A 23,187-nucleotide genomic window follows, 5' to 3' on the forward strand; every position below is an offset into this window, starting at 1 on the left:
CCCTGTGATATGTGAGCTTCATTTCATTGAGCCCCAATCGCGTGCAGGGCCAGAGTACGGTAAGCCGCATAGGCACTTGCTTGCATGGCCGGTGCTTTTCCAGAAGAGACAGATTCATGATCCACCCGTCGATCTTATAATCTGTAGAGTACGGAGTACAACAGACTCCGTACAGAAACCGAAAGAGAAGGGGAAAAAAAACCGGGGGCATTCCACAATCACCTCAAGTCACCTCGGGGCACGCACTTGGCAACTCTCTGCATGCGGTCAGTTTCCAGGGCCAAGGTGTAAGACTGGGTAAAGTTGTGTAATTTTGTGGCCATGTACTGTCATATACCTAGAGGTACATTCTTTAATATCATAATCCACATACAACCCCATGTACCTCCGCTGTTACATACCTGTTTCCCCACTGAGTCGCGTCGTGAAGGGCAGATCCATGGATCTGGCACTTGTGGACTGGCACTCGACCGTTCCGGACTCTTTTCTTCCCCCCTCCCCTGCACTCTCTCCTTCATCCCCTCCTTTCAAACCTGTTTCTCTTTTGCATCCATCTTACCCATTCTCGTCAACTTCCATCTTTATCTCAATCGTTTTCAAAGCGCTCACAATCCAGCTGTCGCAAATCCGATGAGACACCATCCGAGTACACTCGACTTTCGATCGAATCGCTAATCGCCTTCGCCTTCGCCTTTTTCATTTCTATCGTTGCATCGCGTTTGGTGTACGATCTCTTGTCGCATTACCGATCACTACGCATAACCTCGACCCTCCGAATCCCGCGACTCCTTTTTTTTCTACCTGGATTATCTTCCCCTGTGTGATCGCGAACCCCCGAAAGGCGAAAAAAAAACTCGAAAAAATTCACATCTCGTGGAGGGATGAGCGGCAGCTCTAGCCAGTCAACTCGCACGAGTCCCGGCTCTTTTGGAACTACACAGCTCACAGAGTCCGTGTCATCTGGTTCGCCCCCACAGCAGTCACTCCCTTCTTTGCAGGCGCCTTTGACGGCTCAGTATGCGATGTCGACCGACGTGTATAGTCCTAATGCGTCGCAAGCGCCTTCATCTATGAACCCATCTTTCACATACCCTTTTTCCCCTATCGGTACAACAGCTTCATTCGATAACAACATGCGCTTGGGCGATAACGATCGCAATCTCCAAGGCCTGAATGGCCTGAATCGTGGAAACGGAGGCGCGATTCTCATGCGCAAACTGCCACGAAACACCAGTCGTGAAGCTCTGCGCAGCATGCTTCTTTTCGCCAAGGACTTTGTTGATGCAGACTTTGTGACCTTGGATTTGCCGGAGGATGACGGGTTCTTGACCGCGATCGCGCGATTCATGACTTTGCCAGCTGCAGAGGAGGCCAGATCCCTCCTTGATGGTAAGCCGAACTCCAAAAACGATGCCAACATGGTCGTCGAGATGTACCCCGGTCCGATGGGAGCGAATCTATCGAACACGCGCCGTAACACCATCGATCACACCGCGAGTCGTGCGTTAATGGGTGCCTCAAACGGTCCCCTTGCGCGTCAATCGTCGCGCTTCAACGGCACTTTCCAAAGCCTAGAGAGGCTCTCCAACACCAACCCCAACCAGCCTATCGGCGAAGGGCTCCCTTCGACTTCTGAATCAGGCTCACGTATGCACAGCCTTTTCTCTCCGCAATCTCCGATTGGAAATGGCATTGATAACCTCCCACGTATAACCGGGAAGTCTATGATTGATGAAGACCCAGACGAGGAGACGGGCGAGTTGCTCAAGGATCCGGTGGGCTATGCAGAGAACGGCCATTCTACCAACATCTCCGCAGGACGCCGGGCCACCAACCCTCAAATCCCGATTAACCGCTTTGCCAATATGTCCCTTTCGACCAACATGTCCTCGCCACCTATGCAGAACTACCCCGGGGGTGGCGCGCAACGCATGGGCGGTGGAACACCCGCGTCTGTATACCCGAACCAAGGTCATAGCTTCCCATACAACGCGCAGCACACACCACGCCACAGCCTTCCCGCTGCGAATCCGAATGACCTGAATCCTCCTTGCAACACTCTGTACGTGGGCAATTTGCCACCCGACACTTCCGAAGAAGAACTCAAAGCCCTTTTTTCCAAACAACGCGGGTATAAGCGACTTTGTTTCCGGAACAAGCAGAACGGACCCATGTGCTTTGTGGAATTCGACGAGGTCGCCATGGCCAGCAAGGCCCTCAATGAGCTGTACGGCTACAAGCTGTCGAACAGTGTCAAGACTGGCATCCGTCTCAGTTTCTCAAAGAATCCTTTGGGTGTGCGCTCTGGTCAACCCGGCAGCATGAACTCGTCCAACGCGGCCTCTGGACAAGGCCCAGTCCCTGGAGGCAGCAGCCTGAGTGGAATCCACAACAACATGTTCTCCGCTGTCAATGGTCCCCCCCCTGGACTGGCAGCACCTCCTGGTCTTGGCATGCCCATGCCTGCACCGCCAATGCGTAATGGCAGCTCTATGCACACCCCAATCAATCCGCATGCTGGAATGATGAGTAATGCCTCATACAACCCCAACCCGGGCCTGGGAATCAGAAACGGAGTCAATTCAATGATGTCACCGCCGCCCCCTTCTAACGCCAACGGCAACAACACTGCAGTACCAAATCCGAACGGCTATAATACCTTTTACCCTGACTACATGATGGGTCGTTAAGCCCATTCAAGCGTTATATCAAGATAATGCCCGGCATGTTTGAACGAACTGGGATATCTGGCGCATTTGGGGATATTCGTTTCATGAGCTAGATCAATATTCGGCGGCTGCACAACTCACGGGAGTACTGTTTCGGATTTGCTTCTTGTTTTCCCCCCTTCTTTTTCCGCCAGTCCTTTTATTGGCTTTTCGTCTTTCTGTTGCATGGGAACCAGGGCGCTCTACATTCCTTTTTCTGTTATCTCTTTTCATTGGGAGGATTGCATTTCAGGTCATTGCCAAACTTGTATTCTTATCTGGTCGGTGCGAGGCGCTCGAGAGCGCGTATGTTTCTGTCACCCATTGCGTTTTGTTCACATCTTCATACCCTCGCGATTTCTTGCTTTTGTTCTTGATTATCTCGCTCGTTTATCCTGACTCAATGGGCAATGCACACTAATGCGTGTTCGCTGTCTCCGCGCTAACCAGGATCTATATGAGTTGTTATCTACTTTATTCCACGTGATTCCCCCTGTTTGTTACATCTATCCTCTGGATCTTTCTCGATGCATCGCCTGCGTGGATCGGAAAGGATTTTGCTGATTTACTTGCTTTCTCTGTTACAATGCGTGTTTATCTCTGCAAGTACGAAAAAGAAGGGTCTTATGTGGCTTTCTTTAGCTTCTCTTCTAATATCTCTTTACTCAATGGCATGAGCTACGGAATGACATGACTTCGGCTCGCGTCGACCACATATTGTCCCAGGCGTTCGCGTTGGTTTTATCTCTCTCCTGCCATGTTCCTCACATCCGGTGGAGACAAAGGCGTCCAGCCCATGAATTCTGTCCGAAGGCTCTTCTCTCATCTTGCTTGCATTACCACTCGTTTTACTTTGGGCTTGGCTTAGTGCTTTTCCAGAAGAATGAGGAAACGAGGTGTGTCTATTATCTTTTTCACTCTTCCTCTTGCCCCGTCTTGCTTGGGGGTATGATTCCGCTACATTTGCTTCGATCTGTACTTGATACAATGAACTTGTTCCAGTAATCCTGGAGAAAAGACCCATTTAATCCATCTATGATAACCTAGACGTCTGGTAACGGGCTATCGCGAGACTCTTTTGGCATCCTTTTGGGCGGCTCTTCAAATGTTTTCATAGTATTCGTCGAACAAATCCTGTAAAGCCTCTGTTGCAAGGGTCAGCACACTCAGCGGTTAGATGTTGAATAGCTATTATTATGTTAGTCACAGCATAAGGAATGTTACGAAGATGTTTGCTTCGGTTGTATACAGTGGAGTTGGGGTCACGTGATGACACTACCGAGAAGTTTCTTCCACCTTCACCTCCCGCTCCAACCCGGCTACCTCCCATCCTTCAATTATTGCTGCAAAAGGCTCAATGGCAGCTGGAACTCCTTGATTCTTAATATTCAGCTTCTTTCATTTAGTGTGACATTAAATTCTTCCTCCCATTACCCCATCATATCCTCCAAGATGCCACCCCGGATACAAAGCCGGAGTGTGACCAACACCCTGCTTCCCTACCTCACAGCTACCTCCTCTCCCACATCATCACTTTCCTCTCTTCCTTCCCTATCCTCTACATCATCACAATGCATTTCCCGTCAGTTCTCTGCCACGGCAGCACCACAGGGACAGACCAAGCTCCGTCGGCAGATGTTCGAATGGCTTAACAGCGAAGGTGCCGTGTTTAAGCACCATATTCCTGGAGAAACCAACTATGTTACTCGCTTAAAGCAGCGAGGTAACGAGGGTGCGGAGAACCCTCGTCCATTCCCCAACAATCAAAATTTCTTCAGCGAGCCTATTTTGAGTGAGGAGCTACGGAACGAGGTCTATAATCGCGTCGTTGAACAGAACAAGAGTCCCCGCGTCGTCAGCGTGGAGCTTGGAATTGATATGAAGCGTATTGCCGCTGTCGTGCGACTGGTAGAATTGGAAAGAAGACAGCGCGCACAGGTAAGAGCTTCTCCTCTTTCTGTCTTTTTCCCTCCTTTCCTTTCCGACTTTGCCTCGACCCTCCACACATATGATGAGTCATAAAAATCGATTAGTCTTGAAGACACCCACATGGTTAAATCTTACTTTTTTGAACTGAATCGTGTTGCCCTTACATTTTGGATTTCTATCAAGTTTTATTTTGGCGCGTCACAGGAACTGACGAATCTCAAATCAGGGCAAACCTCTAGCACTGCCATATGCCCGGGCCATCCATGAGATGGTACCCACCACACCCCTCGCCGAGAAAGGCGAGCGTCAGACATACCATGAACCTATCAACGACCTCCCCGCCCACCCCCTGACAGGCTCCCAAATCTTCTACCCAGTTCCCGAATCCCGCTCCTTCAATCGTGTTGAGGCGGGTCGCGTGTTCTCTGGTGCCCCAGCAATGGAGCACTCTGAAGCCGCGGAAATCTCTCACCCTTCCGACCTCGTCGAAAAAATCATCGAGAACCCCAACTCTATCGGCTGGGTCGGCAAGGGCGCCAATGCCCGCCAGATTCTTCAGCCTGCTGACGTGCGCATTCCCCATCCTCATCTGGTTGCTTTGGAACGCGATCGCCTGGCGAACCCCAACGAGCGTCGGGCTGTTTCGGATCTCCAGTCTAAGAGACTCCAGCGCCAGGATGCGATTGAGAAAGAGCGTCGTGAGCGTATCCAGGCTCGCCGTGAGAAGAAGCTGACGGTTGTTTCCCCCGAGGACTCGCGCTTCGACTATCGTATTAAGGATACTATATACACTCTGGAAACTACTGGCGCTGATGGCCGTGGTTACAAGGCTGTTGGTCGTCGCTACGGTGTCCCCCACCGCGACCGCACACGCGGCGAAGTCAAGATTCCCACTCGTGTTGAGGCTTGATTTTGAAGTGGTCCTGACAGGGGCTATTTGTTCTTTTTCTTGCGTTTTTCAGCAACTTTCTCGGCTACGGCCTTTGTAATTTTACCTTGACGCATATTCTACCATGGATGTATGAAGGGGGATTTCGCTTATGTAACGATATACCGGATAATGCCTGGCAACTTGAAAATCTTTTCCCGTCTACTTTGTGCTTCTTGCCGCTTTCGGATCACTCAAGTATAGCTGAGCATGTTCGTGTTTCGACTTCCTCAGTCGACCAGTGAACACTATATAATCACCTCTCCACCTACGCACCCCTCCAGGCATTCTTTGTATCCCCACCTCCGTGCCCTATGGACGAGTTTGGACGATCTTGTTCACTTTAACCCCCGGACTCGTCATAGAGACTACCCCGGATGCTCTCATATACACAATGCAAAAGAGAGGATATAACCTGTCGCTCTTCCATCTTATCTTCCCCCTCTTCGATGTTGTCTTTGGTTCTGACTCCGCCACTTCCTATGTTCGGGGGTGCATCTATTGCCTTCCTTTCTGGCCCTCACCACGTGTGCGCAAGTGGTTTCAAAGTAAAATCGACACATCTCGTCTTCAGCGGAGGCACCTTCGCCAAGTGTTCAGCGTCTTGATATGCTCCCTCGCAAGCAAGCTTTCTTCATCCCAGTTGTCATGAGAGTCGCATGTGTAGTTGGTATACGCCGTACTAATAAGTGATTTTTGCTGGCGGAACCTCCTGTTGCATAACGCAATATCGCTCCACCGTATCAGACCTGTTTCAAACCTCTCACTGAGATTGGTGAAACACTGTGCTGCAGCGTCATTCCGCATCAGACCCGCCGCTGACAGGTTGGAGAGACAATCATGTCAGGGTGACATGCCAAAATCCAGCCTTGTATCGCCTGCTGTCTATACCGAGAATTGTGTCGATTGCTTTGGGTTAGGGCAAGAACATTTGAGCATTGGATGATTGGGGCGTGAGTGTCTTCGGTAAAACTGACATTCTCTATCCACCGGCTTGATACCTGTTACACCTTCTCATGGCCTAGATTCTATCTTTGTAACCAACACTGATAACGATGGGGAAATCACCAAAATACCCGAATTGCGAAAGAATGTCTAAAAAAAGACCGATAAAAAGACCACCCCCAAAGTATTTGCCTAAATGAGCAATGCCGATTGGCTTGACCTACTGGTGGTCACATCAATCCACTATTTATGTGTTCTCAACCAATAAATAAATCGTTGGTGTCGCATACTATTCATTCTCAAATGAGTCCTCAAGCACTCAGAAACAAAAGAACCCCAAAAATAGCTCCAACCCCGAAATACAGCCATTGTGGCAACCTTGTATTCATATCTTTGAATTCCTCTCATTCTCCGGGATTAACAAGGTGGTCATATGGTCAACTCTCGCCTCCCCGACAGGCCGACAGACCGACAGCGTCGCCTCTTAGTCCCAACCCATCCAGAGATCGCATCGGTCTCAGAGTTATCTTCCTTGGGGGAAGTTTGAAAAATGGACCCGATCGAAGTGAGGGCACTTTGGAGCCATGAAGTTGTAGTTGGGGAGGTGGGGCCGGATGGTGAATTTGATGATTGCATGGTCGAGCTCAGTGAGTGGTGAGATGCGGTGTTGTTGGTATGTGGTTTAATAAAAGCAGATATTACCATATAGTGGTATATGGCGTAGGAGATAATACCAGAATAGACCAGGATGTAGGATGGATGTAGTGTGTAAGATGTATGTAAAAAAAAAAAAAGTGCATGGAGGATGTAGAAGGCATGCTATGGAATTTAAGAGAACAGAGACCTATCACATGCATAGTTCTCGTGAGAATCGCAGACAAAGCCCGGATCTAGATTACGCGCATAACCAAATCTGTACTTGACATCATTTGCTGTCTTCTAAAACCTCTTGATTGGTGCTATGGTTACATTTGTGCAGATCTTATGATTTGGACTTGAGTATAGGGCTTGCGAATCTCCGGTCCTCGTATTTGATTGGTGGCTACGAGGCGAGTTCTTTGCTTTTGAGAGATTGCTGTATTACTTTGGGTACGAATTGGGAAAGGGATATATTGTGCATCGTATACAATTTAGGCTGTAGACAGGTTATACGAGACATCTTCTTTGTCTCGATGTTTCGGGGAATGTCATAGACTTACTTGCTTGGAGGAGGATACCTTTAAGAATAAGCCATGAATTGCACAACTTCAAAAAGAAGGATCAGCTATCCAAAGTAAATTCTTTGAATACTTTGAATACTCTGGCTAGATGTATCTGCTAGTTGGTGAAATAAGTACAAGGTAGGAGGATACACCAAGCCCTCTAGCTGGTAGTCGGAACAAACAAAGAAAATTGTACAGTGAAAGATGAAGACATGAGGACATCTCGTTCGTATACATGAGGATGTCCACTGCACGAAATTTGTGTGCAAGAATGGAAATACCGAGCAGTGGACGAATGAAACCAGCCAGAGAAAAAGACAGTGCGTAAGCAGCTGAGTATACAGCCCAAAAACAACAAAATAAACATATCTACAGGAACAAACAAATTGTCACCGAGGAAAACCATGCACTGTGTCCCCGAAGTGAAGTGCAAGCTATCATGACAAGGAGATGAGAGGATGGGGTTGAAGAGAAAAGACACGTTGCTATGCGGGGGTATTCAATGGGGGAGACAAAAAGTCGAATCAAACAGATTGGGCAACGATCATTGGAAATGTGTAGAGACCGACCAACCAAGACATGGTGACCCATCCAAAAACAAATCCGATTTCATTCTCTATTCGGAGGCGCGGCCGTCGCATCACTGATTGGCGCTGCGTCTCCCGGTGTTGGAAATTGCGGACTCGAGAGCGAATCTAAGCTGTCGGGACTGCCGCTACCCCATGAATCTTCTCGCAAGATTTGCGCAAAACCTGGCACGCTTGGCTTAGTTTCACGAAGATCGGGCTTATTTGAGCGGGAGCTCGAAGGCGACGGGGGATCCACTTGGTGCGGTTCTTTGCGGTAGCCACCTTGCATCGGGCTGGCTGATGTATCAACAGCTGGCGAGGCGGGGCGAGGAGAGTCCAAGAACCCACGCCATTTGCGCCAGCCTTCAAAGTCAATCAGGGCTTGCATGCAGCCCCATTCTGTCACTTTTTGCTCAAGCCAAGGGAATCCGACGGGCTGTACGAGAAATGTTAGACTATTATTTGAGAAAAAAAAAGGATTTAGTCGCAGTAGGGAGCAGGCGTTACCTTGGTCAAGAAATCGTTGCAGCCAGCAGCCAAAGCCTCATGTCGGTCACTTTGCAGACTGCTAGCTGTCAACGCGACGATAATGACTGGACTCCGGAACAACGAGAGATCGGGCAAAGTGTCCTCGGCACTGACCGTACGGTGAAGGCCGGGTCTTCTGTCCGCGGCAGAGGTATTGGAAGCGCTGAAGCGACCGGAGGCTGTCTTTGGGAAAACACCTATGCCGTTTAAGCGCTCCAAGCGCCGGATTTCCTTAGTCGCTTCTAGTCCGTTCATCACGGGAAGCTGGATGTCCATCAAAACCAAATGGAATCCACCTTGTCGCCATTTCCGCACTGCCTCTTCGCCATTCATTGCACATTTCCAGCGCACCTTCAACCTTTTCATAAAGGCCTCCAAAAGCTTCTGGTTGATGATGTTGTCTTCCACGATGAGGACATTGATTGGCGGTACGGTGCCATCAATCAACCCCCCAAACATAGCACCGGGAGAAGTGGCCGCTTTTGATTTTCGGACAACGCGTGGTGATGCAGTTGCCGGGGGGGTGTGTGATTTCACCTGCGGAGATTCTACCGGCGGTGCTACCACCGGGGGGGTAGGTATTGCGGGAGCGGAGGGAGCCGGGATAGGTTGGGAATGAGGAGTAGCACCGGTTTCTATTGGGTGTTAGTGGCCATGTTGAGCAAAGCCAGTTTTGTGTATTTTTTTTTCTTGAGACGTACCTGTTATGACCGGTGTTTGGGGGTTTTGGTTGTGAAGAATAGTAGGAGAATTCGTTTTGTGTCGTGTCAACGGAGGTCGTTGCTGATGTCGTGCCCTACGGCTTCCCGGTGATGGCAGTAAAGGAGCAACCCCGGTGTTGAGAATGGAAATTGACGGCGCATTAACCGTTGTTAAGGGAACTCCCGCGTGTGCAGACGGTGTGCCCGCCTTCGCATTGACTGGCGGCATGAGAGGGAAGTAATCGCCATGCTCGCCGGGTTCAGAGTAGTGGTGTTGATAAATCGAATGGCGCGGCGATGGCTTTGGGGTCCGGCGTGAGGGAGCATCGATCACCAATGCCTCCTCGATTTTTTGTCCACCAGGGTAGTATGTATCGAGTATAGATGACAGGAGTTCCTCCGGGCTCAGGAGGCGCTCACTGTGGCCTGGTCGATTCGTACCCTCTCGCGGCGTAACCCGGATGGCGATATCGGGCGAGTCAAAGCTTCTCCCTAACGAGTTCCCGTATTTCATGATGACTTGGTCGCGTAACTCATCTACCACCGCATCCTCTCTGCACGGCACCAAGGTGGCCGAGCCACCGGGCCGTTTGACCCAAATCCGACGCGTGACCATCTCGCGAGGAACGAGGGGAGTGAAACCAGTGTCCTGGTCTCCCGAAGAGAAAAGACTTCCCTCCAGTAGCCCACTAATCAAGTGGTGATGTGTTGCTGGGAGAAGAGATTGGCGACGGATCGCAAGGCTCGGGCGCTTGCGTGAGGGAGGAAAGTAGGAGGCAGAAGGTCGGCGATCATTCGTAGGCCACTCGGGAACAGTGTTCGGGGTCGGTGTCAATTGAGTCTCGGCTGGGATTGGAGTTTGAGCTTTCACGTGTACGGACTGAAAGGAGGTGCTATCGGAATGCTGAGGAGTTTCAAGGGGAGACAAATCGCTCAAGATGGGAGTCGGCAAGGAAGAATTGTTGTGCTCGGTCGACGGCGTACAGTTGCGAGTCCCTAGATGATGAGGCTGTTCTGAGGGCGCACACACAGAGGAATCCGGTTCTTTGTTGGGCCCTAAAGATGGAATTTCCTCTATCGGACGGTTGCGAGAAGTGCTGATCTCATCCAAATGATTTGAAGATACGATGCTATAAGCCGGGGATTTGTTGGAGACGAGAGGGCCCGAGTGTTTTTGGTTGGAGTGGGCACTCGGGTCCGCACCCGCTTTTGGAGATAATCGTCCAAGCAACTTCGCCTTCATCGCCTTCAGACGTGATATCCGTGACATTGTGAGTCTTCAAATCATTCTGAGAAGAGAAAAGTGGAAGAAAACAAAACTAAATGTTCTCTGTTCCCTGTTCCTCTCCCAGATAAGAACAATCACGTACTTTTCGCACTGTCAAAGCCAGAGAGGGTAAAGGTCAAAGAAGGTCGAGAGGGGAAACCTTTGAACTGTGATATCTTTGGGCAGTCACGTTAGTTGCTGATCTCCCGGCCAAAAAAAAAAGCTATGGCCTTTTTCAAGGCTAATGCTGGGCTAATCTGCAAGGATTTGGGGTTTGCATGGGCAGTTGGAGTATTTTTTGTAAAGTATATATACATAAATATCTAAGATTGTTAGGCATCTAAATTGTGGAGTCTTTTCTGTTGGGCGAAAAGACAGAGAGAGAGAGAGAGAGAGAGAGAGCTAGAACAGAGTATATATGGGAGCATGGAGCTTGAAAATAGTATTTCTATTTGGAGAACCTCGAAGGTTCGCCAGACTTGACCTCAAATCAACATCCAGAGTTACATTAAAACGAAGACCACTTGAATTCACACAAAAAATCCCCCCCCCCCCCCAAAGGGTCGACTTCAGCCCTACCATACGGTTCACATATAGCCACATAAAAAGGGCCGAGTAGCATGCCCTGAAAGCGCTAGATTTAGCCAGAGGCAGGGCTAATGGTTCTCAGACTGACCGAAATATTCCTTAAGAGCTGTATCTGCCGTTGCATTCCATGGCAAGATGTACCCATCCGTCTTGGCCTGTCAATTGGGTATAGAGGTTGACGTTGTCCTAGCTACACAAAATAAATGTTCCATCCAAAGACCACGCGGTATCTATAAATTAGTAGATGAGATCATGAAGGCACAGTGTATTGTATTGGAGTGATTCTTATGTACAAGAAAAGAGGAAAGGAGAATCAGTCTAATGCTACGGGTAAATCATATGATATTAAAAGATTCAAAGACCCCCCACGATTAGTGGTCCATAGATCGTTTAAAAAAGAACCCCTCCCCCCACTCTTGTCCTTTCCTCCGAAACAATGAAGCCATTTAGGGTTTCTAAGTAAACTATCTAGTTACATGTAGTATAAAAAAATATCACTATAGGATTCTCACGATTAGCTAGATAGGCTTGACCGATCTTTTCTTAGGAACCGGCCCTTACATTACTTGCAAAAATTACAGACCCTCCTCTGAGAGGGTCCGCCACCTATGTGCAACATACCACCCAAATGGGCAATTGTACCGTTTACTAGGCGGATCACACAAACTTATACAATTGCTGATTTTTTAGTACTATGTTGTACAGAAGTCGTGAACACAAATGAAAACCTAGCGGATATGAAAATTGGGTCTATTTGATGACTTTGTGGGAGCTTCTAAGTTAGCCAATGGTTAAGTACTACTCTCTGAATTTCTCTGAATTAGAAGTCGATAGGCATCATTTCGGCCGAAAAGGAGATTCTACCGAAGGGTTCCGCCTTAGTGTGATATTGAGATTATTTAATTGATGAGTTAGAATATTTGATAGATTCCTATGTAAAGGATTCTGCCTAATCGATTTCTCTTTTGTCCTTTCCTTTCTCGGTACTTCGTTTTTTCTTTGTTTTGTTTAAAGAATTGGCTGGTAACAGTGTGGGTAAAAAATTGACTGTCACAGGATTTATCATAGGGTGTAGACTCTACGGACCGTTGGCCTGTCGCTTCTCCATTGGATGCGCCGAGCCAACTACAAAGATAATCAAAATCTTCTAATGAGACAGGTATCAAGATGGTTATGGTCTGATACATATACTGCCATCTACCATGGGCTGAACGCTTTGAAATCGTCTCCGACATGTCTATGGCCCCGAGGAGTACCCTAGGGACAAACTTAGGGCTGGCTTGGTAAGCTGAGCCATATAGAGGATCAGCGTGACAGAATCTATGACTTAGACAGTTTGGGAATCCTTGCTCTTGTCATTGTGTGCTGCCTATCCTATTTCTCCCGAGTGCACATTCCTTAATTTAAAAATCTTCTCCATGGCTGAACTAGTTGAACAGAGATTGCCCAGATGGGACGCATTGTCGTACCATGAAATCTCACGCATCAAGTCAGATCTATATCCATGCACCAGGTTGGCTCGCCATTATCCTGGGCCCCTTTGCCTCTGAGTAATCACGAGCGTCATGCCCACGCATGAAACCCCTATCTGCCCTGATGTCTCTCGACTTGGCCCTTTCATTGCCATGGTGAAATGCCAGACAAATGAGACCAGGGACCCCCACGTTGGGGATCTGAAAAGAAAAAGATATGATCGCGATAATGCATGGCCCACGTGGATGTGGTGCTATAGATCGGGGCAGCACATGGGCTTAGAATAGATAGATAGCTAGACACTGTGAAAGTTTTTGGGCTTCAAAATCATTTTCGATCAACTAAAATTGGCTCGCTATTACTGAACAGTATATTTCGTAAAAGGCACTAATTCTGCCTCACGCTGAAACTGAGCTGGAGGGCTTTAGCTTTCTCGTGGCTTGATGCATTGTCTTCACTACTCATGCCTGAATCGTTGAGATATGCCCACGGGACGAATTTGTTTGGCGCAAATACGAAGTCTTGCCCCATGCTGAAACTGAACTAGAGGGCCTTAACTCTCTCTAGGCTAATATTTCTACTTTAGTCTGTTGGGGATGACCGTATTCTAGCATCTCCTACCAATGAACGAGGCAAAGGACGGGTTAGATTACCTTGCGGTCAGAAGAGGTGCTCGTAAAAAGATCAGCTTGAGTTTCTGAGAGAGGTATATAAATTCCTTCCATGGCTTGGTAGAATCAGTACTAGCTATCCTTCTAGGAGTCAGATACCAACAATCTTGTTTAAGAGAGCTTGAGATAGAGTCATTATGAGATTTTCACCCATTATCATCTTGGCCAATTTCCTTGGTGCTAGCATTGCATATCCTAATTCCTCCCATAAACCATCGACAACGCTACAACCAATTGCCACAAAATGTCGAGTTCACAGTCTTTATGAGCCTACTGGGACTCCATGTGCAGGAAACACTCCTAACGACAGATCTGTCTGGTGCAATTACAGCATCGACACAGACTATGAGGATGTTGTCCCGGATACGGGTGTTACGCGTGAATTTTGGTTCGAGGTTAAAGAAGTCACTCTCTCTCCCGACGGATTCATGACTCCACGTCTAGCCATGACCATCAATGGCACCTTGCCTGGCCCGCCTCTTGTTGCAGACTGGGGCGACTGGGTAATTGTCCATGTTACAAACCATTTGTATCAGGCAATGAATGGCTCCAGTATTCACTGGCACGGTATCCGTCAGAACTACACAAACCCAAATGACGGTGTTCCCTCGCTCACCCAATGTCCTATTGCCCCCGGCTCGACTATGACCTATAAGTGGCGAGCTGGTCAGTATGGGTCTTCCTGGTATCACTCTCATATTGGTCTGCAAGCCTGGGAAGGTGTATATGGTGCTATCATTATCAATGGACCGGCAACTGCAAATTATGATGTGGACCAGGGCGCATTGTTCCTAGGTGATTGGACGCATGAAACTGTGGATCAACTGCACCAAGACGTTCAACTACGCGGCCCCGTTAGAAAGTTGTCAAATGGACTCATCAATGGCAAGAATGTCTATGGAAATGGTACAAATACAACTGGATCTCCTTTCCACATGAAAGTGGAAAAAGGCAAATCCTACCGGTTGCGACTCGTGAACCCTTCTATCGACACACATTGGAAGTTCACTATTGACAATCACATAATGACCATCATTGCAATGGATCTCGTTCCTATAAAGCCTTTTACCACAAACGTCATCAGTCTTGGAATGGGTTCGTTTGTTGGCCTCTATTGCTCTAAACCGTCAAATCAAGCTAACGTTCTATACCCAGGTCAGCGATATGATGTTGTCATCACGGCCAACCAGGAATCCATAACTGAATCCTTCTGGATGAGAGCTATCCCAGCCGACAGATGCTCACGAAACGAAATGGCCGGCAACATTCGAGGCATCGTCTACTATGGCAACACGCCCAAACAACCACACACGCAGTCATTCCCCTCCACAAACGCATGTGAAGACGAGCTTTTGACAAATCTAGTTCCGCATGTCCCGAGAAACGTCGATCCACCAGTTTCACCAGTGTGGGATAAGAATGTAACAGTCAGCAATACCAGAAACGCCCAGAATTTCTTCCGCTGGCGGTTCAATTCCACGTCTATGAACGTGAGTTGGGAGAACCCGACCCTAATGCAAGTCTACCACAACGATCTGGGACTCTCTAACTCAAGCGGGGTGATTGAGTTACCCTACAAGGATCAATGGGTATATCTCTTCATCCAAAACACCCTCGTCACTCATCCCATCCACCTTCACGGGCACGACTTCTCTATCCTAGCGCAAGGACAGCCGGGGCCTGGGAAGCCACAATGGGATGGTTCTATCATTACGCAGAATCCTCCGCGTCGAGATACGGCCGTGCTCGCTGGAAGTGGGTGGCTACTGATTGCTTTCAAGACGAATAACCCCGGCGCATGGTTAATGCACTGTCATATTGGATGGCATGTTGACGAAGGTCTGGCGTTACAATTTATTGAGCGGCGAGATGAGATTCGGAATCTCGTTGATTATGCCCCGTTCAAAGAGAATTGTGCTGCGTGGTATAAATATGTCAAGTTGAAAAATATAGTGCAGGCAGACTCGGGAGTCTGAGACTGCGGTATTTGTGTGCTGGGTGATGCTGTGGATGGGACACCGAGAGTTGCTGTATTAGATTGGTTTAGATTGAGGTGGTAATGCCTTTATTTTTTTTCTAAAAAAACAATCTTTCGGGTCTTCCAATGTACATTTTCGATTTCAACTCCCTACCTCGGTTCACTCTCAGTTCACTCTCGAACTTTCCTTCCTATTTTCTCCCAGCGTTCAACCTCGAAAGCTTCCCCAATCCTATTGAGGAGCTTGCTGCCGCCGTCATGCCCAGCTCCTCGGCTGGGGGTCGAGGTTTATTCAAATGCTACTGACTTCTATTTTGAATCATTGGTCACGTAGGCTTTGATATTTGAATGCTGCCATCTCCCGTCGCAAACAATCTTCTGTATTAGGAGCTTTGGCGACTAAAGTTTCGGACCTGCACATGCGATGCTCCAGTGGACAAACGATGCCGAAGTGTATGAACATACAGATCTTATGAAAGCCCCGTACATTGTGAAATCTCAAGGTGGATGGATGTATTGACTATCAAGGAGTTGATATCGAGAAGCTGAGAGCTAACCAAAGGCTAGCTAACGATGGTTTGTAGTTGGTGCCGCCGGTGAAGGAACGACTTCGGAGAGCGAAAACTCTCTGAAACTGAAAGATGGGGATGAAATTGTGGGGTATAGACGATCAGTGGGAAACTAATGCTTTGGTAATATCATGAAGTTGCGGGAGCACTGTAGGGTAATCCTGCAAGAGTGACCGTATAAGGATACTGGGTTATATGCACAGGACAATCTGGCATCGGTTCCCATGATGTTAGGTCTCATGGTTGTGACAGAGGCTTGACCTGGCCGGTTGTGTGCAAAAGGACTTATGCGGGGGCACTGATAGATGCGTGAAAACGGTTGTGCGAGGACGCTGGTCAATCTGGTCGGTGGAAGAGGCACTCTGGGAATAAGGCACTGGCTGAGATTATGGAGAGAAAGCGCTGGCCACATGTGGTGATAGATTCTCGTATGAGATGGGGACGCTGGCTATGCAGAAGGACTGGTTGCGAGAGCAGCAGGAAGAATCCCCTTTTCTATATCCTCGATCTCTTGTGTACCATTCATCCTCATTAAAAGCAAATCATCAAAACTTTTCCCTGACTCTTTGGCTTCCTTGCGTAACTGTCGATGGCGGATTCGCCAGGAAATATGGCTAATATATATCCCCGCCTCGAGAACTACCACCAAAACATACATGATCCCCCCTAAAATGTCAAATGAACCTTGTGCAGCTATCATAGAAATGTATCAGCTGGCTATTTTGTCATAGACATGTATTTCCCGGATGTATATCAATCCTTACCCAATGCAAAGAGAGAAAATAGTCCGCCCATCGTGTCGATGGAGAGGAAAACCCAATCTACTAACATCAGCAGTAGTCCGGTAAGCGCGGCAAATCTCAAGTAGACTGACTGAATCCTATCACACGCCCATCCCTCTTCCACAGTTCAAAATAAGGTGGTAGCAGTCCTGCAGTGAGGAGTATGGCAGCCATAGTACCAACCACAATGTTGGGCCATGTCACACCTTTGGTATATGGTATCTGTCACATTTGATTAGAATTCCCAAAGTTTGGAAACATAAGAGAAAGTAAAATCCACGATACCCTCAATGTCAGGATGAGAAGAGCCTCTAATCCCCCAAATATAACAGCCGTTCCCAAGGATACTAAGACAGCCTCAATTATACTATAGGCGCTATTAAAATTGAAGAGCCGAGATTAGCAATGAACACACAATCAATCCACATATGCGCTCAGATCAGGAAGAAGGCACAAGAAATCCAACTCACTGGCTATAATAAAGCACCTGACTCCAACTAACAAGAGAGAAGAATCCGAAGATCTGAGGCTGAATCTGCAACGGGATATTGACTTGCTATAGTAGAAACCACAAAGATAGGGGTCAGCGATACACAGATGCAGATGCAATGAATCATCGAAATGGCTAGACCAGAAGTCCGCTCATCAATGCAATTCAACTCACCTGCAGAATCAGATATGCGCCCATTGGAACTGAGCCTACATAAATCACATTTGTCAGAAACCCCAATTTCAATCTTGGGGCTTTCTTTTCTTTTTCCTCTGTCCTCTTTCCTCTTTCCTCTTTCCTCTTTTGGGCGCATCTTCACCCACATATCAAGAGTCTGGAGAGATTACCAACGCCCTCAAACCCCCATGAAATATGAAATGAAGAAATGGCGACGAAACTCACAGCTTGCCCAGAGAAACATCATTGTCGCAGGAAGTCCATCTGTGTTCTTACGGCGCCAATTGTACCAGATCTGTGGTATGAGCTGGATGCACCAGAGAACTGTCCCGATGGTGCCGAGCACGTTCGATGCCAGGGTGACATCGTCTTCCGGTGACATTTTGGATGTAGAGCGAATCTGTCATACGCATGGAAAGGCTATGAATTCTGACAACAATATCCCAGCCCAAGAAGATCAGGAATGCCTGGGTGTAGAGAATACATCCACTTTAGCAACCGGATTCGACGAGATGAGCTAGCTCTTATACTAAGCAGCCAACCCACAAACCCCGGAAGTAGCCTACAAAACAGCGGGAAATCAAAAATTGGAGATTTGGAATTTTGATTGCGAATCAGTGGAAGGATCCAGTTCCCTTCTCATGCACACAGTAGCGCAGCGCACGTTTGTACCAATCACAGCCCAGCGACAAATGCAAGATGAGGTAGGAGAGTATCGAGATGGGAGGGGAGTTTCAAAGCCCTGCTGTTGGTGGTAATGAACATACAGAATGCAGGGTGAAATGTCCAATGTAGAACGAACTAAACCCAAGGTGAGAAAGAGGACAAGAGACAGCTTGGAAGAATATAATGCAACGGGGAAGTCTTGACACTTGATGCAGGACTTGACTGATTTAGTTGAAGGATCTTCATGGTTAGTGCATTGGCCTATGGGGACAGGAGGGGTCTTTGCCTATCACCAGACCTGGCTGGAGGGAGCTTGCAGTCTATCTGAAAGAGAGAAAAGAAGAAGCAGAGGAAAGTCAATGCTGCTTCTCGAGAGAATGAGACTGTTTTTAAGTAGAAGAGGTTGCTAGAATTATACAATCCCACTTTGAGTCGAGCAAGAACTGCAAAGTTTGGGCTCGAGAGTACCGGGATAAGCCTATGAGGTTTACAGATAGTGGGAAGAGGGGTGAGATCTAGGCTTCAGAGCCAAGACTGAATGGAACAATCGATGCAGAATGAGGGCAGGTTACGGGGGCATTGCTACGACATATACGTTGTTCCTTCTCTTGTGCATTGCATTTGCAATTTTTTTTTTCTCCGGTCGATTGCACGCAACCTGAGGGTAGGTAGGTAGAGAAGTTAATCAAAGAATTGTATTGACAAGTCCAAGTTAGGATTGAGGGAAACATGCTCATCATTGATCATAGATCGGAACATTGTAATTATCGACCAGCATGTGCCATTCTGTTGTTCATACCACACGTGGCTCCCGCTCCTTTTTGATAGAGGTGTACTCCCTCACTCTTCGCTACCGACATGTACGTTGATACTATCCGAAATGAAGCAATTGGCCTCTATGTCTTTTTTAACACAACAGGCGCGTCCAGTCTCTCTCTCCGCTAGCTGCGAAGCGAATGAGGACGCATATCACCAAGAAACATCTTCGCCGATTGTCGCCAACATGCTCCGTCGACTGGGTCGGAACAAAAAGAACAGAGAAAGGATAATTTACGTCAGTTGAGAGAGAGCTGAATTCCATCTGGGCGATCAAGTGCTGACGCACGTCTCAAATTCGTTGAATTTCGTGGAGATAATGCATTTGCAGGCGTCGCGACGTTCCAGCCTGCCTTGGACAAGGGTTCGATGGCACATTTCGATTCCATGGTATTTTCTCGGAAGCTAGTCTTGTCTGCGCGCCCAAGTCTCTCGGCTTTCTTTCTGCTGCGACACTGACTTGCACTTGGACTACCGCGTGAAATGCTTTAATTTGCTCTAAAGGGCCCGGGAGCAGGGCCGGGCTCATGAGAGCCTGTTCAAGGTACCGGCGAGGTTAGTACCGCGACTCTGCAGCTCGCTGTCGCAGTAGGCGTGACTGTGATCGCGACTACGTCATCACGGAGGAAGCCGCTCACCCAAAGGCGCTGGGTGAGACGCATGTTATCAATCACATGGCCCACCCGAAGAGCTGGGGTGAGGAAACCCATCGCTTGACGCCTGGTAGAAATGTTGTGGATTTTGTTCTTGATGTCGGTGGCAATGAAACACTCCCGAAGTCTCCGGCGGCGGTACGGGTGGATAGAATGGTTCTAGTCGTTGGTCCAGATGGAGAGTCGAGCGTTGAATATGTGCCTATGTTCGCTGCTCTGCTGTATAGGTGGATTATTCGTGGCATTCTGGCTGCCAGTTGCTACCATTTTCGGAAGTTGCTCGCTGTATTGACGAGCGCAAAATGTATACCGGCGGTTGATGATGTGACGTTCGAGTTGGCTGAGGCAATGAGCACATTTAGACGCCTCAAGGAAAAGATATACTTTGCTTAACCTTTGATCAAGATTGACCTTATCTAAATCAAGCTATGTCCGTTCATACATTACGAGGCAGGGAATCCAGAACCAATCAATACATCCAATAAATGCATTACAGTAAGGAGAAAGGGAAAAAAATCAAATTGAAATGAATATTCAGGCTGTCTTGTTTTGCTTCGACTACGCGCCTTTGTAGAATATTGACATATCCAACCCCATAATCGAGAGGCAAATTTTAGAGGTTAAAGATCGTAGACCCTAAAACAATTTTGAATTACTCAAAAACGAGGAGGGTTCTAGAGCCTGAAAGGCCCTATGTCCAAGTGGATTCCGACAAATGGCATGTAGGCACGCACGTCCGTACATAGCCCTAGAAAGAACAATGAAGGGAATTGCACTGTTCTAAAGTGAAGACATCGCTATCCTAAGATACAGATACAATCTCACATTTTTATCTTTCTTCTGTGTAGAACAGTCCTTCACCAAGATCAACGGACCTTGATTCTAAACTTGATTTTAACATGACAATGGAGAATGGTACCTCGACCTTGAAGGAGCAAAAGGGACAGACGCAGGAGAAGCACCCGCTGGAGTAAAAAAACATTATAAACCCCAAATCACAAAGGAAAAAAAACGTACCAAGAAGAGAAAGGGCATGCGACACAAAACAAAAAGGAGGCCATCAAGACGTCACGTTAAAGGAACCAAAAACACACACACACACACATCGAGGTTGGATCCGAAGGGTATCAAGGGGAAGGGAAACAGACTTTGCGACAGAACAAATGGCAAGAAACTCGGGCAAAAAAAATTTTTTTAAAGAACAAATAGACATCATGCATACGGACCACAGATCACAGAAGGATCAAATAGTTCGAGGGCGCAATGCCAGTGTCTCCATTTTGCTTCCGAGCCTGCCACCATCGGCCGCTCACATCGGATACTTCCAAAATCTCGTGTTTGGAGAAGCTGATTTCATTGGCGTCTTCCGGATTGGCATCATATGAGTAAATTGCCTTGGCCCGGTAGGGGTAGTCTGTTGGCTGAGGCACTTCGCCCACTTCTTGCTCGCCGTTACGGGGAGTCGTGGGGTTGGGGGTACCAAAGCGAGGCGCGGAGGATGATCGTTCGGCACCGGGCGCGCCACCGGGGTATCCGGAGAGGGGGGACGAAGTCTCGAAGCCGCCTAGTTGTGCGGAGGTGTACATTTGCGGGGTGCTGTTGGTTGCCATGGTATCTGGACGGGCGCCAAATGCGCTGGACATGGGACGGCTGCCGCGGTAAGAGGGTTCGGTCGGCTGTTCCTTATTCAAGGCGAAGGAGTCGATAAAGCCGCGGTGAGTGGCCTGGGGTGTGGAGCCGAAGTAGAAGATCCAGATGATGATGATCATGGAAAGTAGGATGAAGCCTGCGCCGGCGGCTTGCAGGGAGGCATGTTTTCCGTAGACCAGGTTGTTTGCGCTTGTGGATGTCAGGACAAGACCGCAGGCCAGGTAACCAACGATCTGAAATCATGTCAGTCCTAGAGCCTATGATGTTTTGGTGTTTAAAAGTCATCCTACCGCGACGCCATAAACGTGGCCCGTGTCAGTGCCAAAGGTTGCGATGAGGCCCACAATGACACAAAACATGTATGAGAGGGCCCACCAGGAGTAATTGGGATAATCGGTTTGGATATCGGCAAGTATAGATGAGATGAAAGCAATGAGCCATGCCAGCTAGAAATTGTAGATTAGTCGATGCCGAGTCACGTAGGAGAAAGTCGAACGAACAACTGATATCGAGACGGTCATGAGCGCGAACGGATCGCCTAGGATATTGCTATGTCTGAATTTGGCCATTTCGTCGGCGAGGCTGTCGAATCGAATTATAAGATGATCGAAGAAAAAAAAAGAAGAAACGGCGATGAGCGATGTGGTTATATATAAGGGATTGTTGATTGTTGATTGTTGGGTAAACGAGGCGGAAGGAGTGACTGTGGTTAGTTAGTGTGGGAATGACAGATGTGAGTGCATGAAATGTGTCAATGAAATATGCTAGCGACGGATATAAGGAAAGCGCAACAATGTACTCCGTACGGAGTAGGAAGATTAAAGTACCTTGCTAAGACCGAAGTGGGTTCAGAGGCACTCCGTGGGGTGAAAAGAGAGGTTGGGATCCAAGAGAAGGGTCCCCTTACAGAGAGACAAATACAGCACCAGGCTCGAAAAAAACGGCACAAGAGATAGAATCTGTTTTTAAAAATAAGAAAATATAAAAAAAAGAGTGGATATGATTGAAAGTTGAAAGAGAAGAGAGGAAGATGATAATGAAAAAGGAGGAAAAGTGGCAGATACACCAGTGGAGTCCGGGCCCCTGGAAATCGACGGTCTCGATTCTTATGGAAATTAAGGAAAGTAGGGAAATTAAGAAAATTTCAAGGCTGAGGTTGAGTTGAACTATTAGATTAATCTGAGTGAAATACAATAATCTTAAAACTGTTTAAATTACTCTATTTCCCATTCATCTCGATAGAATAACATACGGAGTACGGAGTACAAACTCGATCTGTGAATCTATAAATATCCAGCCAGTAATTTCTTAGTCACCTCCGCTATGTTCCCAGGTACATGTCTCAGTGAGGCCATGCGAGGACTCCGTCATCCGTATCATATATATTTATATCTTGTATTCTGGATACCTCAATGCCTCAAGACTCCAAAATCAGGACCAAGATGTAGGGCCGTGCCACAATTGATAGGCGCGACTCCAGTTAGGTGACCTGGTCGAGACCAGCCTCATCTTCTTTCTGTTGCCTTGAAGTTTCTTAGAATTAATCCTTTGCTCTTCGAGTCTTTCGATTTTACTTTCTCATGAGAAGGGAGCCGTAACTACTAGCATGGTTGAATACAGAACGACACACCGAGCCCTACCTCGATCGCATCTTAGCGGCCCGTTTAGGTAGATATATATTGCATGAATTTCATACTTCCTAATCCGCAACCCACACTGCACATGCTAAGTGAGATATCATTGAAGGTTCACCTTAGCCTGACATTTCTCGCATACAATGACTCACACAGATCTACCAAAACGACTGTACATGCCCCAAGGCACTAGGATTGTTATAACCTGCCCCCCAAGGAAAATGATTGTGTAGTCACGGTGTAGTCGACCTATAGCGGCGGAC

The 23,187-nt window shown here is 47.8% G+C and overlaps 5 protein-coding genes across 5 annotated transcripts; 3 read left to right on the top strand and 2 right to left on the bottom strand.

Moving 5' to 3' along the window:
• Positions 1 to 881: 881 nt before the first annotated feature.
• On the top strand, positions 882 to 2,690 carry Pdw03_7155 (Nucleotide-binding, alpha-beta plait; the record flags this gene model as incomplete). Its single annotated transcript, XM_014678700.2, has 1 exon — positions 882 to 2,690. One exon carries the CDS (start codon positions 882 to 884, stop codon positions 2,688 to 2,690), a length of 1,809 nt encoding a protein of 602 aa, XP_014534186.2.
• A 1,470-nt stretch (positions 2,691 to 4,160) lies between these two features.
• On the top strand, positions 4,161 to 5,547 carry Pdw03_7156 (mitochondrial 37S ribosomal protein mS45; the record flags this gene model as incomplete). The annotated part of the gene is made up of 2 exons (XM_014678699.1): positions 4,161 to 4,646; positions 4,864 to 5,547. 2 exons carry the CDS (start codon positions 4,161 to 4,163, stop codon positions 5,545 to 5,547), a joined length of 1,170 nt encoding a protein of 389 aa, XP_014534185.1.
• Positions 5,548 to 8,321: 2,774 nt separating this feature from the next.
• Pdw03_7157 (Response regulator, putative) lies at positions 8,322 to 10,780 on the bottom strand (the record flags this gene model as incomplete). Its single annotated transcript, XM_014678697.1, has 3 exons — positions 8,322 to 8,717; positions 8,789 to 9,444; positions 9,511 to 10,780. The coding sequence occupies 3 exons, from the start codon at positions 10,778 to 10,780 to the stop codon at positions 8,322 to 8,324; spliced, it is 2,322 nt and encodes a 773-aa protein (XP_014534183.1).
• Positions 10,781 to 13,646: 2,866 nt separating this feature from the next.
• Pdw03_7158 (Multicopper oxidase, type 3) lies at positions 13,647 to 15,485 on the top strand (the record flags this gene model as incomplete). Its single annotated transcript, XM_066101575.1, has 2 exons — positions 13,647 to 14,604; positions 14,665 to 15,485. The coding sequence occupies 2 exons, from the start codon at positions 13,647 to 13,649 to the stop codon at positions 15,483 to 15,485; spliced, it is 1,779 nt and encodes a 592-aa protein (XP_065956658.1).
• Positions 15,486 to 20,872: 5,387 nt separating this feature from the next.
• On the bottom strand, positions 20,873 to 22,520 carry Pdw03_7159 (Src homology-3 domain; the record flags this gene model as incomplete). Its single annotated transcript, XM_014678694.2, has 5 exons — positions 20,873 to 21,523; positions 21,581 to 21,736; positions 21,791 to 21,993; positions 22,118 to 22,121; positions 22,509 to 22,520. 5 exons carry the CDS (start codon positions 22,518 to 22,520, stop codon positions 20,873 to 20,875), a joined length of 1,026 nt encoding a protein of 341 aa, XP_014534180.2.
• Between the last annotated feature and the right edge of the window lie 667 nt (positions 22,521 to 23,187).

The sequence above is a fragment of the Penicillium digitatum genome, chromosome 2 (genome assembly GCF_016767815.1).
Source record: "Penicillium digitatum chromosome 2, complete sequence".
Classification (NCBI taxonomy): Eukaryota; Fungi; Ascomycota; class Eurotiomycetes; order Eurotiales; family Aspergillaceae; genus Penicillium; species Penicillium digitatum.